This window comes from Rhinolophus sinicus, chromosome 12, assembly GCF_057876585.1.
Source record: "Rhinolophus sinicus isolate RSI-liver-muscle chromosome 12, RSI-T2T, whole genome shotgun sequence".
Taxonomy (NCBI): domain Eukaryota; kingdom Metazoa; phylum Chordata; class Mammalia; order Chiroptera; family Rhinolophidae; genus Rhinolophus; species Rhinolophus sinicus.
The window spans coordinates 23,671,908-23,686,680 of NC_142512.1; the positions used below are offsets into that span (position 1 = coordinate 23,671,908).

Consider the following 14,773-nt stretch of genomic DNA (forward strand, 5'->3'; position numbering starts at 1 on the left):
TCCCTAAGTTATTTTCCTTTACTTTTGTTTCCATGAGGTCACCTAGCCCGCCCACATCACTTACCTGGGGTAGCACCCTAGCCTGCCCGGCCCCAATCGCTGCCTCCAGCTCCGCACACCCCAGCTCCGCACACCCCTTCTATGCCCCCCACCCCGCGTCGGGACTGCACCCACCGACACCCCCTCTCAGGAAGGCGCAGCCCTTGAACTCGGCACGCCTGTGACACTCCAAAGCGGCCGCGCCCCGGGGCGTCCTTTCTCAACAGCCCGGGATACCCGGTTCCGGCCGCACTCCATCCCTCGGGCTCGGCGCGCCCCTGACACCCCCAATCCGGCCGCACCGCAGGGGCGCCCCCTTTCGGGAAAGCGCAGGCTCGCGCCACTGAGCACGGCCGCTCCGCCCTCACCTGAGCCGGAGGTTGGCCATGAACTCGGGCATGGAGACGGTGTCCATCAGCACGAAGTCCGCCTTGCCGAACTCCAGGCTCTCCTGCTCCGCCATGGTGCCGGCGTACGGGCTCAGGTGGGCGCAGAAGAGCTCAGGTGGGCGCGATCGGGCCGCGGGGTCCGGTCCGGGGACGCGCGGGGAGCTCGGGCGGGGCCGGGGCGGGGCCGCGGCGCGGGACAGGGGGCTGCCAGGCAGGGGGCTCCGCGCGCCGCTTGGCCGGTCTGGGCGGGACGGAGGCCGCCCCGCTGCTCCTCGGCGCGCTCTCAGTCGGCGCGGCGCACCCGGCAGTTTCCGCTTCTCCCGCGGCGGCTGCCTGGCGCTGTGGGGGACGGGACACTGAGACGGAGACGGCGGCGGCTGGTCCCGCCTCTGGCCTGGGTCTGGCCACAGCTCTGCGGCCTCCCGCCGCGCTCCGCCCCGGTCTGTCGGGCTCCGCCCTGTCCCGCCGGGCCGGCTGAGTCCCCCGCCCCGCGGTGGCGCAGGCCTCCGCCTCCTCACCTGGGCGGCGCGCACGCGCGGGGCGGGCGGCGGGGACGCGCGGCGGACCGTGCTCAGCGGCGTGGCGGCAGCGCCTCCTGGGGACCGGTGCTGGGACCTGGGGAGGGCGGTGCCAAGGACCGAGGACGTAGGAGGGTGGGTGGAATCAAGTTTCCAGATTGCCGCCTCCCGCCAGTGCTTGGTAAATGCCAACAAAGTTATAAAAGTAGCTTGTGGAGCTTTTCGCGAGGATAATTCATTATGATTTTATCACCCTGCCGCGAAGCCCACTCTTGCTCCTCTGCTCACGTCCTCTCCATCCTTGAAATAATGGTTCACGCTCAGACTGAGATAATAGCTAACATATTGGGGAGAAAAAAATGACCCGAGCTGTCTTAAGTGCCTTAGAGAATAACTTGCCACACTGCTAAGAAGTGGGAAAGCTTCAGTTTCATTCAGGTCATTTGACTTACAAGCTCTACCTTTTAGCTACACGGCAGACTGCTTTCCTTCTCCAATGTTCCGTGATCCATTTTTCTCTTCCACTCGTCTGTGCATGTCATCTGACATTCACGCATATTGTTAAGTTTTTAATATATGTATGTATCACCTCCCTGGGATTATTGTAGGTTTCCTGAACAGGGGGACATGTCCTAAACTTCCCCATGTCTCCCTTGGCACCCACCGAGTAGCTATTGTACTGCCTTGCACATGGGCATATGAAATTTACAATGGCTCAATGCAATGGAATGAGTTTAAGTGGTCTCCAACACATGGATACATTGGTTGAGCTTGGAAAATTCTTTTGGAACTTAGACCGCATTTTCCCAATGAAAATGTATTATAAATGGCTTTCTAAGGCAGCTCCTCTTCAGCGCTGTTTCCTTTTGTACCATCTTTTATTCCAAAATCTACTAGGAAATCTAGATGGGCTCCATCTCTGTGGCTGAATTTGAGATGAGTAAACCAGCCCTAGGGACCCTGCTCAAGGCCTGCTTCAACTGCCAACAACCCACCCTGGCCAAGAGCGAGAGGAAGGCAGCTTGAGCACCGCCCAAGGGAGCACTTCTGCCATCAAAAAACTGCCCCAACCCCTGGCATAGGCAGAGCTGCAGTCTGACTACCATTAGCAGCTCTCCTTGTTCCGAAGACTCCTCTCTGGATCTCAGTGTCCTCATTTGTAGAATAAGACCTCTGGGCTAGATACTTTCCAACGTAGGACTGTCCTTTGCTTGGGTCATTTATGGGGGCTGGTCAGTGGCTAAGCAGGTGATTACATAGAGTGTGGTACATTCCTAAAACGTTCGTATTGGTATGTGTTGACACAAGTAGAACTCAAATTTTGTGCAATTTGGAACAACCAGGAACCACGCTCAATGACCCATTAGTAAATGGATATATGTGTATTTCCTGGGATTGTTAGAAGATTGTATAGTGGTTATGATCTATAGTGGTATACAGCTATGGTTTTTCAAATGGCCAAAACAAGGGACCTCTTGTTTTAATCAATATCTTGTACAGGAGCCCAATGTATATAATATATACACATCATATGCAAAGGGTAATTCATGAATTTATTTTAATAGCCCAAATTAGTATAAAATCAGGCCTGAGACCAATGAGGTTCTTTTCATGAACCGGGATCTGTCCAATGGGGCTCTCCATCCCCTTAAACCAGCCTCAGGATTCCAGTTTACTTTTGTGTGTTGTTTTGGTTTTACAGTTTCAAGAAAATGCTGATTTACATGGCTAAGCAGAAATTTGTTACTCCTACAATTTTACATCCAGCCTTTGTAAAGACCAACACACAGCTACAATCTTATTAATCAACGACACATTTACAGGAAGTTCCAATATATGCAGAGCAGATTAGCGCATTATTAATCTCCATTGTGATAAAATGTGAATATAAACACATTTGGATATGTATGTGTTATATACCAAAAACCAAAAAGTAAAAGTTTACATCACCAGTTATGAGACCCACTGATATCACGAGTGATGTGATGAGTGATGTGAGCTCCTAAAAAAGACGTAACATCCCTCACCTCCTAAAAATGCATCGACTAAATCTAACTGTGAAGAAGCATCGAATAAACCCACATTATGGGCCATTCTATAAAACAACCAATCAGCACTCTTCAAAAATATCAATGGCATGAAAGACAAAGAAAAGCTGAGGCACCAGGCCAGGTTAAATGACCCCAAAGAGATAACACAGCTAAAGGCAATGTGTGACCTGGACTGGATCTCAAACTAGAAAAATGTAAAGGACATTATTGGGACAATTGGTGAAATTTGAATATAGACTCTATGTTACATAGTAGTATAGCTAGTATCACAGTTTTCCTGAATTTGACAATTGTACTGTGGTCCTATTAGAGAATGTCCTTGTTCTTAGGAGATACCTTCTAAAAGACTTCTCAAATTTTTTGGCAAAGATAATATGATATAATAATAATAATAATAATTTGGATATATATAGGTAGATAGATATAAATGAATAAAGCAAATAGAACAAAATGTTAATTGTTAAAATGTTAATTGGGAGCCTTTTTTTTATTGGTTTTAGGTACACAAAACAATGTAATAGTTAGACATTTATCATTTATATCCCTCTCACAGGGACAACCCTCTGACATTGCACAGAGCCATTATATTTCCACTGTCTCTATTCCTAATGCTGTACTCCGCTTCTTGTAACTATATATATAGTTATAGTTATAGTTATAGTTGACATTCATTATTGTTCAGCTTCAGCTTCAGGTGTACAGGGCAGTGATCAGGCATCTACATCATCCCTGAGGTGGTCTCCCTAATGAGACAAGTGTCCATAGGATATAATTGGAAGCTGTTTAAAAGTACTATTCTTGTAACTTTTCTGTAAATTTGAGTTTATTTCAAAATGTAAAGTTAAAAGTCATATAGCGATTTAAAACTGTTCAAAAATTTTAAAAATTTATTTTTAAGAAATCAAATAACACTTTTTAGAAAGTCACATCAGACGTTTGCACACCTGCCAGAACCGAAAAAAACCAGCACATACTTTGAAAACTCTGCTACAGAATATCTGTTAGCTCTGGTTGCCGTAGATGTGGTCGGAGCTTGTACACACTGAACAGACAGTTTTAAAAACAAAATAATTAAAAGTCGACCCTAGTCATTCAATAGGACCATGTGCCCCAGAGAGAGTACTTCCTGTTCTCTGCTTGAAATTCTCTTCCCTGTCGTCACTCCTCACCTCTATGGCCCAGCTCCTCCCTTAGATCTCAGCCTCAATATCATTTCCTCTAAGGAGGCTTCCGTGGTCTCCTACGTCGGGCTTGGCTGACCCTCCTCTGTGCTCCCACAGATCCTGGACGTGTCATCTCTGTTACAGCACTGAATGCACTTGAGCCTATAGTCCACCTCTCTTATTAGCCTCTAAGGGCCATGAGGGCTGGAAACTGTGTCTGTTCCGTTCTTGGATATAACTCTGGCACCCAGTAGCCCAGTGCGTAGGGCGTGAAGCTCTGAAGAAACACTTGCTCGATACATGAATATGGAATGGTCTGTGACTCTATGGCTTATGTAATGTGAGGTTGTAAATCTACCCCCTTGGTAGAGTTTCTGCATTAAAATCAGTCTTTGTGCGGCATTTATCGCATTCTCATCTCCTGCCCCTGGAAGCTGCTCTCAGGGCTGTGTTCACTTCTCCCCTGGGGCCAAGCCTACACACTCTATGTTCACACTGAACAAAAGCTGTTGTTCTGAAAACTCTTCTGTAGTTGACAGCTGCTGTAGACGATCTGCTCTAGGTTATCCATGAAAATCAACTCCGGATTTTCCACAGCAAATATTTGCTCCCATTCTACTTTCCCAGAATGCTTCTGGGCTGCCCCACCCTCCCTTTCTTTACCAGGTGCTCTGCATCCGTGAAGACAACTCATTTCAGCAGGAGTCCTGCAAGACACAAGCAGAAAGGCTAGGAATAACAGTCACACAGCATACTCAAAGGGTATTTTATGAATTTATTTTCTAAATCCCAGTCATTCTAGAGCAGAAGTAGAAAGGCAAATGTATGTCGCAAAATAACTTCATAATGCACTCATAGCCACACAGAGATGCTATGGAACTCTCTGCCTTAGATATTATTCAAAACATGCTTCTTCCTCTTTCATGCATAAGGCTGGATTGAACTCAGAATGATACATCAAAGACAGCATATATGCTCTCTACGGTTTCTGAAAGCCTAAATTTTTTAACATAGAAACAGACCCAACGGTTGCTTGCCTGGTGTCATTGACAACTTGCCCACCTGTAGACCCCTCCCCCCACTTCCTCACCCCTGCCTTTCACTGTATAGACATCTCACAGGACAAAGGAACGGGAGTTTACATAGCAGAGGTCACTGTCATAAACCACCCCGATTTCAGCCCAGAAAGGGACTGAAATCTTTCATCTTCTCACCTCTAGCGATTTTAAAGACAGAGGATGAGCCAGCCAGTTACTGCAGACCTGGTTCTGGGTTCCAGGAATTTCTTTCCCCACTGACTCTGTGGCCCAGCTGTGCTTAGCTGTGACGGTGTTGGGTTGGGGACAAGTATCTTTCTTTAGCTCTTTGGAATGGCTGATAAAGCAGACCAAGCTCCTTGTAACGCACTCCAGCTAAGCACAGAGGAAGTCTGGAGATACCAGCTCAAGAGCTGGAGGTGATGGAGGACAAAACGGAGAAGGAAGGGGCTGCCACTGCCAGGGTCTTGGGGCAGCAGGGGGACAGTAGCAAGACACTGGTGCTCAAATTTTAGGTTTCATCATCCTTCTATGAAAACGTGTGGACTTTCTCTCCCAAGGCAAACGTATTTAAGCACATACACAAAACAGTTTGCACCTGGTGCCCTCTCCGACACCCCTGCCCAAAATAACCTGTCTATGGATCCCGAGGTAAGAACCCCTGAGCTAAGGGAAGCGTCCCGTCATATAGGTCCTCAACATTGGGGAATGGAGAAGAACTTAAGCAAGTCATCACTGGCAGTGAGTCACTCGACAGGGACTGTCCCAGGAGCACATCCTCCTCTGTGGTTAGAGGATGCACAGATTTAAGGCCACAGAAAAGACAGTCGGGTGGTGGAGGCGGGCACAGCCTGGGACTGCCTCCAGAATTTGTTCTGCCGAGGACAACGAGTTTCTGAGTATAAACATTTCACTGGAATGTATCGTTTTGCTCATTATGTCGTGCTGATCACACTGAGTTGGAGTTGGCTGTGTAGACATGTCCCTCAACTTTCTAGGGCAGGTGCCATGCACTATCCCATCCTTTTATTTTGAGCCCTCAAGCTGCGACTTGGTGTCCCTTAGGGATTTCTTGAATAAAACAGGTGAATTAATTAGTGGGTTAATTTAGTAGTAGATGTGTGTACATAGATGTCGTAGTAGTATATTTCAAGGAGCATGTGGCATTTCTCTAAGCCCAAAGCTAGGAAACCACTAAGTCTCAAACTATTTTGGCCATTGGAAGTAGTCCTAGAGCTAGGAAATTTGGGAATGTGATAGGGAAAACAAAAAGGCACATCCATAGTCAGTGCGTGGATTGGTAATGTCTTGAGGCAGAAGGTCGCAAACTTGAAAGTGTATAGGAGTCACTTGGATCAGTACAGGCAGCTTTATTTGCGAAACAAGGAAATAAACGCTTACTTCCTTAAAAAGAAACAAAAGAAGAATCACTTAGGAACTTGTTAGCAATCGTAGACCTAGTGGATCAAGATTTGCGTTTTGACAAGTTCCCTAAGTGAGGCTGCTGCTGCCAGTTTGCAGACCAGACTTTGAATAGTAAGAGTCTAAATGCTCAAATAATCAAACAAACACCCCTCTACAGGTGGGGAAACAGAGTCCCAGGAAGAGCAGCTGACTGACTAGGCCAGCGTGAGGCACTGGCAGAGCTGAGACCAGACTTAAAACTTCTGATCTGGGTAGCGGGTTGTTTGTACTACCCTACGTGGACATCCATTTGTGAGACGTTGCTCATGAGAAAGAGTAAAGAGAAGTAGGGAGGACAGCACCCTGATTTCCTCTGAGTAACCCCAGTGCTACTCTACCCCATTCCTAAGTGGGGGGGCTGATGTCCTCCTTTTCCACATGCCCTTTTTCTTCCAAAAGCTCAGGGTAGTGGTTACAGATATTGTGGGGTTGGGAAAAATTCCACTTGCTTTCTTCCCTCCACCTTGACAAAGTAGTGAGTAGTTAGTATTATACTAATCACTCACCAATAACATTTGGTTAGTGTCTATGAACTGACATTCCAGGAAGAATGTGACATCATACCTTGAGTACTCATACCTTGAGTATCAAGGTATGATGTCACATTCTAATTTGCTTCTCAAATCCCCTCTCCTCCTGCCATTCACCCAGAGTTTCTCAGCTGGGGAGCTGCAGCATCGCCCATCTCCTAGAGTTAAGATCTTGAAATAAGTTGACATTAAAATGCACAGTGTGACCCTCTGACTTTTTCCAATCCATTGGATTAATTCTTCAGACTATCTAGAGGTAGAAATAATATGAGCAGTACTTCCATCCAAATTCTGACAACCTAACCCTAAAGAAATGATACAGGGGGAAAGTTTCAATGATTTAAAAGTTGACTCCACCGAACCTCAGAGGTCATGTAATCCAATATCCCACCCAACGCCTGAATCCCATCTATAATATGCTAAGATGCGTAGACCTGCCTGGGCCATTTGACTCATTAGGCCTCCCCAGCCCCCTGCAGACATCTCCACATAAAAACAGATTCCAACTCCTTTTCACTCAGTCTTCCTCCTGAATCACTGCCCAGACTCACTCCATGTCCTGTATGCCAACCAGCTTCCAACGGTCCCATCTTCTGCTCTTGTTACTCATTATTCCTGTTTAGGAGCTTGGTTTATCCTTTAGATCTGATATTCCACCAAGACAGGACCCGGTGGAAGGGAACTGTAATCCAGGAGGGGAGCCACGGTCATAGCCCGTTAAAGAAGAGCCTCCTGTTTTTCTTGAGTTGATCTGCCTTTTGGAATTTCTATCACAGAATCCTAACTCTCTTTTCTCTGATCTCTTTGAACTCCGCCTTCTCCATTTCTAAGGTCTGTGTCTGACTGTGCTTATCTCTTAGCCATGTCACAATCTCTTTCTCCTAGTGTTCCCATTCTTTCCAAGTCTCTCATTAGCTCTTCTGTTCTGAATAGGATTCGGTTCAAGGCAGCATTTTCTCCAGAGTCGGGAGGTAGTGCTGGTGCAGAGGCACCAAAACTTCAGGTATCTGTACCAGAGGCTTAGGAACGGGGTTGAGGATCTTCATGTTAATTAGCAGCCCAGGAGATTCTGCTGCAGGTGGGCAGGGGGCCTAACCTGGAGAAATATTGATGGGAATTGTGGTATCAGACACACCAGAGTGTAATCCCTAGCTCTGCAACTTACTGCTTGTGTGACCTTGAACAAATTGGCTCATCTGTATAAACCACAGTTTCCTTATGTTTATTAAAGAGATGATAAAACGCTTCTCTGAGTATTAGAACCATGAAATGACGACTATAAAGGACTTCACATAATTCAAGGAAGGCAGTAAGCCCTCCGTAAATACGTGCTAGCATTGCTATTTGTGAAATTGCTTCCTTTGTCTCCAGGATAGGGAAATGAGTGGCAGGTAATAATTGATTGCCTGTCCTTTTTAGCAGACTAAGATTTCTAATATCGGCCTGTGAGTCTTCTGATCACAGTCTATGATTTTCTTCGGTGTGACTTTCGTGATTCCTGCTGGGAATTTATTACCAGTTCCATATATGGCCATGGATTTGCACTTAGGAAGGGATCAAAACTTGCAGAATATTTTTGAATGAGTGAGTGCCATCTGGTCAGGATGTCTGTGCTACACTCCCAACCACAACACCGCATCTGTTCTTCTTCCCCTTTCCCAAAAGCTCTCCTCTTGATGTTATAATCCCGGTACAGTTCCCTCCTGGCCTGACCATTGCACCGTCCCTCGGAGACTTGATGATACCTGCCCATTTGTATTTACTTCTTTGCATTAGAACTTCTAATTCACTTCATCCTATACTATACATTTAAATAGAGCAGTAAGGAGAGATGGAGTGGGGTGGTGGGTGGGACATGGCTTTGTCACCCGGGTCATAGGGAACCACTTTTTCCTTTCATAGAAGCGTTCGGTTTAGTTTCAGTTGTTGTTGTTATCCAAGGATCAATTCAGAAGAATTAATGGGGCCTGCACTAAGGATAAGTTACAATCAAAGTTCTCCATCAGTAAATACACACATGTACATAGCAACTGTGCAGAGTGTGTATGTGTAACGACAAGGATGGCGGGCTCTGGTGTTCAGCTTTGGAAGGTGGCGGAGTGTGGGGTGGAGTGTGAGAAGCAAAGGCTCAGGGGCGGGTTCTGCCACGTCTGCCCTGTCAGTGACCCGGGCAAGTCACGTATGCCCTGTGAAACTTAGTTTTCTCTTCTGCAAAGTTAGCGTAATATTAATATCTTACCTCACAATGTTGCTATGATAATTAAATGAGGTAAAGTATGTTAAGCATTTAGCGTGGGGTCTGGGACATAGTTAGGCCTCAATGAATGTAAGCTGACAGTACTGCTATCCACCAGTCCCCCTCACCTCCCGGGCTTTGGTGGGCTCATAACCAGATGGGGGGAGCAAAGGGTATCTGCTCTGGGCTGGTTCTTCTTTTCTTTTGACACCCTGGCTCTCTGGTAACATCTTATCTGTTGGTTTCTGTCAGACTGGTCACTTCCTGGTTGCTGAACTGATATACTAATTACAGGGAGTGCACAGCCTCTCTATCTACGATTTCTCAACATTCAGTCTAAGGTACAATGACTTCCTGGCTTTTCTATGCATGTTTTTATCACCTGAGTTACTGATTGCGATTGCATAACCAGGTATGGACTTGCCTTTCAGGAGATACATTTCTTTCCCAACGCAAATACAAACACACAGGGCATAAGCATAATGTCCCTGAAGAGCTGTCCCAACCCCAATTCATGTGTCGTTGCTTCGGGAAGGTTTTATAGACCAGTGAATCCCAAATCTGGCTGGTCATTAGATTTCACCTGGGATGCTTTAGGAAAATGCAGCTTCCAGGATTCCACTCCCCATCCTTCTGAATTGAAAATTTTGTGGCTAAGAACCACTGTAATAAGAACACCTGGAATTAGACACCTAAAAAGAAGAACTTCCAAGATGAGTGTTGCCTGAAACACTGATGGCCATTACCTCAGAATGGCCACTTCCTCTTTCACCTGGGATAGAGCAGAAGAAAGCTTAAGATTTTAAGATTCCTGCGTCATGCACTTTTCAGAAATTAAACACAATCCTGCTTTCGACTCTACACCTGATGTCTCTTAAGGATTCTGAGACCATCCATCTGTGGCAGGTGCATTCACTCATCACTCATTTTATTAGGAAGGACTGCCTTCCAGCTCTTCTTATAAAACCTCTTCGGAGCATACACTTGTCTGCAACTAGCGCTCGGAGCTGGAAGTGTAAGGATTAAGGCTTCCACATGTACTTCATTTGCTTACGTGGCCTGAGATTCCCTAAGAAGATGAAAACTTACATCCCCACCAGAAAGAAGTATGGTTGGGCCAGCTCAGCCTTTGGGATGAAGAGGAGGAAGAAGAAGGAGGCCTATTTTGGTTACATGGGGAAAATCCTAAAGCAGGTAAGTTGGGACTCTCTTTGTAGAAGTTTAGAATGACCAAGATAGTTATCATGCTAATGGCCTTGGGTGAGTTCTTGATTTCAACTTATTCTGACACGAGAGTCCTTCTTCACACATTTGAGTTCCTAAAGAGTTGTGTGCAAACACCTTCTGTTAACTGGATCTGCTGACGGCTGCTATCTTCTCCCCTTGGCTTTCTTTTTGTTGGCAGCAGCTCTGAACACCTGAGCTCTTAGTGTCTCTCTTTCTTGTATCTGTTGACAGGCAATCTGTAAACTGATTCTTAAATGCCCTCCCCTTTTCTTATAGATGGGGAATTCACCACTGAGTCTATTTTTGCACTTGGAAGAGTTGCATGTATGAGGTTTTCATGTAATGGTCCTTTGTGCTTAGCATGTACCTAAAGTGAGAAGACACCTTTGTGCCTTCTTCCTGCCCACCCACTCTCACCCCGTAGCATACATGTTATAGAAAACAAAATTGGGAAAGTCTTCCCGTGCACAAGAAGCGATGGGGAAGAGAGTAAGGAGATTCTGTGAAAGATGTGTTAAGGCTTGATTTTGGATTTTACTTCTTTATGACCATGAAACAAGGCTGAGTGTTCGTGTGTGTAATTGTACCAAAGCGCCCTCTATTCCCGTAGCATCACTGGAGTCTGTTGCTTATCCTGGGAAAAGGGAAAAAGGGATGAAGGAAAGACAAGAGGAGAGAAGATATGTAATGTAGAGCAGGGTTTCTCAATCACAGCATAGGACAGGATGGGGCTGGGTACTTCTTTGCTGTGGGGGACCGTCCTATGCATTGTAGGATGTTACCCAGCACCTCTGGCCTCTACCCACTCAACGCCGGTAGCACCCTCCCTCCCAGTTGTAACAACCAAAAATGTCCACAGACATTGCCCAATATCCCCCGGAGGGCAAACTCATCCCCAGTTGAGAACCAGGGCTGGAGATCCCACATTTGGCTGGAAGGGCCTTCTGTGGGCATGCTTACACTAAGCAGTCCTCTAATCTTTAGTCTTAACTTGACCTGTCCTCAGCTGCGCGGGTCTGGCAGGCCACGCTGCTGCTTCAAGTTTCCAAATGGTTGGGTCTGTGCCTGGGGTTTGCCTCTCAGGCCGCTGTGAGAATAAAACAAGACGTTGGTTGGGTACATGCATGTAGTGTCAAGCCAGTTCTGCTGTGGGAGTTCAGGTGTGGTCTCTAGTGTAAACGGGCTCACCGTCCTGGAGGGGAAATGAAGGAAATACTTGTGCATTATTAGAACCAGGGGAATCTTTTCGAATCCCGCTGCAAGCCTTTCCTTTCATGGAAAAGAAACAGGCCCAGTGTGAGACTCTGACCTGCTTACCTGCCGTCTCACGTCCAGACGGAGTTAGGGTTAGAGCCCTGGGTGGGTGACTGTCAGGGCAGCGTGTTTTTTGAGTACTCCAGCTGCCTCTCTCACTTGAGACGAGAATGCTAATGACATAGCAGCTGTGATAACGGGTCTGAGAACACGGCGCTCTGATCCTGGGTGGCAGGAGGGACTCAGTAAGGGTGTGTGGAATGTAGATAAGCAGGAGGAGCCTTCAAGGAAAGAGAGGATTTGAACGTTGGGGTTGGGTGTGGGCATGGTAGGTAGAGGTGACAGATACACAGTGGCGTGGAGACCGGAAAACACAGGGACACATCCATCCAAGGAAGAGCAAGTTTTCTCAGCTTGGCTGGAGATCATGTTGGCACAAGGCAGTAAAGCTGGAAACTGAGAAGGGTTAAAGTAAAAGGCTTACTGACATGCAGTACAGAGTGTGACAGTACACCCTAAACTAAAGGTATATTGCCTATTCTCAGAAGGTGTTGGATGTTAACTCTGATTCTGTTAGAAGATACTGAGGCACAAAAGTTGAAGCGATGAGAATTCGTCTGTATTATCCAGACAAGGGCTATCTTTCTCACCAGCTACATTCCCCGCCCCCCAGCCCCCAACAGTTGATAGACACAATGGGCTCATTTCTTTCATCACATCCCTACCATTGTCCCTTCGGATGGTTCTTGTGGTTCCAGGGGTGCATGAATCCATGGAAACTGTAGGTGCTGGGTTACACCCAAAATTACTCACTATGGAAGCCTTCACTTCCCTGTCTCACCCTTGTGTCATTTCTCCCCCAGACCCACCCAGACTTCAGTGGATGTTCCTGGGTCTTGGATGCACTGGGCTCTCTGGAGGATTGGCGACTGGAGTGGGTTAGCCTGGAGGCGGTTAGGCTGTCCTTCTACAACCACAGAAGGGCCGTCACCAGCAGGGAGATCCTTGAAGCAGTCAAGCAGAGATCCTCTCGGAAGAGCTTTTGAATAAATGAAGTGGTTCTGAGTGGCCCTGTTGTTGAGACGATTGCACTTGTCAAGAAAAATAAAATATGTCAGTGGGCTGTGTTGGAAAACAAGGTCTCTGAGAACTGCCTGCTGCACCAGGAGTCTTGATGAATCCACCTGGACGCTGGGTCCTGGATTTTTAGCCTCTGACTTAATTTGTGGGAAAAAAAATAATAATAAATAAAAGGTATTTTCTCTTGTTGTGTGTGTGTGTGAAGCTTCTCGTCTGTGGCTTTTATATTTTTCTTAGGAATGCTTCTTCCCTGCTTTGAGCCTAACTGTTGTCTTTTTAGGGGACACAATTCAATCTATGACACGGTCTACTCACCATCTCTCCCCCCTTCAGCCCAACGGTGGAGGCTGCTGCACTGGAATAAACTGATGATTTTTTTAAAAAAATTTAAGCACCCCTACCTTATTTATAGGAACTGAAAAATAAAGTCAGAAGGGTTCCATTTGCTCTTGGAGTATAAGTCTCATGATGTTGGTTATCTATGTAGCATTTAGTGTAATAGCTTGTATGTAATACATGTCTGTCAAATGGATATGCTGCTCCCCACGGTGGAAAAAACAATGATAATAGTATTATAAAAATGCAATCACTTAGGGGCAGAAAGAATAAACAGGATGATGCCTGGGAAAGCCTGGTCACGTGAAGGAAGAGAAGGTGCTAAGCATGGGAGTGTGGGCTCAGGGAACGACAGTCTGAACAAAGGTCCTGAGGCAGCCAGGAACGCTTTTAGCTTGTTAGAGACCAACATAAGTCAGGGCAGCTCGGTTTTAACAAGCAAGGGAGAAGTACAGTAGAGGATGAGGTTGGAGAAGAAGCCTGGGGCCAAGTCATGCAGGGCTTGGTTTCCATTCCCAGGACGGTAGGAAGCCGCTGAAGGAGTCTGACTCGGGAATTGACATCTTTTTTAGTTGTTTTCATTGACATGTAGCCTACAGTAAAGTGTACAAACCTTAAGTATGTCTCCAAGTTTTACATGACGATACAGAACATGTCCGTCACTCTTGGCTGTTCTGTCGAGAACAGATTGAAGAGAGTGTGGACAGGGGAAGATTAGTTAGAAGTATTTTGCATCAGCTTAGTGAAGAGATGCAGTTCAGTGGCCCGCGGGAGTGTGGGTAGCAGTCAAGATGGAAAGAAATGAACAGAATCTAAATGAATTTGAGACAGAATCATTAGTAGTATTTGCTAATGGAATGAATATGTGGAGTGAAGGGAAAAGTGAGGATTCCCAGATTTTGAGCTTGAGCAGTGCAGTGGATGCTAATGAGGTTTTACATTAAAGTAAAACCCCCACTAGTGTCAGTTCCAGAGATCGAGAAGACTAAGGAAAGGAGGGCAGGGGTTGGGGGAGAAGATTCAATTCTGGACATGAGAAGTCCATTATGGACGTGTTAAGTTTTAAACACCTGTGAGTTATGCGAATGGAGATAGGTCTAATAGGTAGATCTGGACCACAGATACACATTTGGGCATCATTAGCATAAAGAGGTGATATGCAAATCAGCAGGAATGGGTGGGGTTACCTAGGAAGATGGGGTAAAAAGGAAAACAGAGGATGATCCAAAACCAAGACCAAAGAAATTCTAATATTTAGAATTAGATAGTGGAGAACCAACAGAGAAACTAAGGAGTAGAAATCTGAGAAATTAGGAGGGGGTGGTGTGAAAGTCAAGAGGGGAGAATGTGGTCTGGTCGGCTGGGCACAATCTTAAGGAGAACGGTACAAGGAGATATAATGTCCATTGCATTTGATGACATGGAGACCATAGTGACCTTGAGAAGTCA

At 46.3% G+C, this 14,773-nt stretch overlaps 2 protein-coding genes across 5 annotated transcripts in view; one reads left to right on the top strand and one right to left on the bottom strand.

Moving 5' to 3' along the window:
• Nucleotides 1-540, bottom strand: part of MYO1D (myosin ID) — a 285,824-nt gene extending 285,284 nt beyond the window's left edge. The window contains exon 1 of the mRNA XM_019732584.3: nucleotides 408-540. Coding sequence (XP_019588143.1) covers nucleotides 408-502 — 95 coding nt within the window. The 5' untranslated portion in view covers nucleotides 503-540. The remainder of the gene's footprint in view (nucleotides 1-407) is intronic.
• H2BN1 (H2B.N variant histone 1) lies at nucleotides 386-13,178 on the top strand. Of its 4 annotated transcripts, none has more exons than XM_088802075.1 (4): nucleotides 392-523; nucleotides 9,680-9,768; nucleotides 9,859-10,621; nucleotides 12,772-13,178. In XM_088802075.1, exons 3-4 carry the CDS (start codon nucleotides 10,463-10,465, stop codon nucleotides 12,952-12,954), a joined length of 342 nt encoding a protein of 113 aa, XP_088658201.1. In that variant the 5' UTR covers nucleotides 392-523; nucleotides 9,680-9,768; nucleotides 9,859-10,462; the 3' UTR covers nucleotides 12,955-13,178. The 4 variants fall into 4 exon arrangements, 2 of the variants coding, with proteins under 2 accessions (XP_088658201.1, XP_088658200.1); XM_088802074.1 differs by having other exon boundaries at nucleotides 414-543; XR_012492177.2 differs by lacking the exons at nucleotides 9,680-9,768; nucleotides 9,859-10,621 and having other exon boundaries at nucleotides 386-523; nucleotides 12,772-12,909.
• The last annotated feature ends 1,595 nt before the right edge of the window (nucleotides 13,179-14,773 follow it).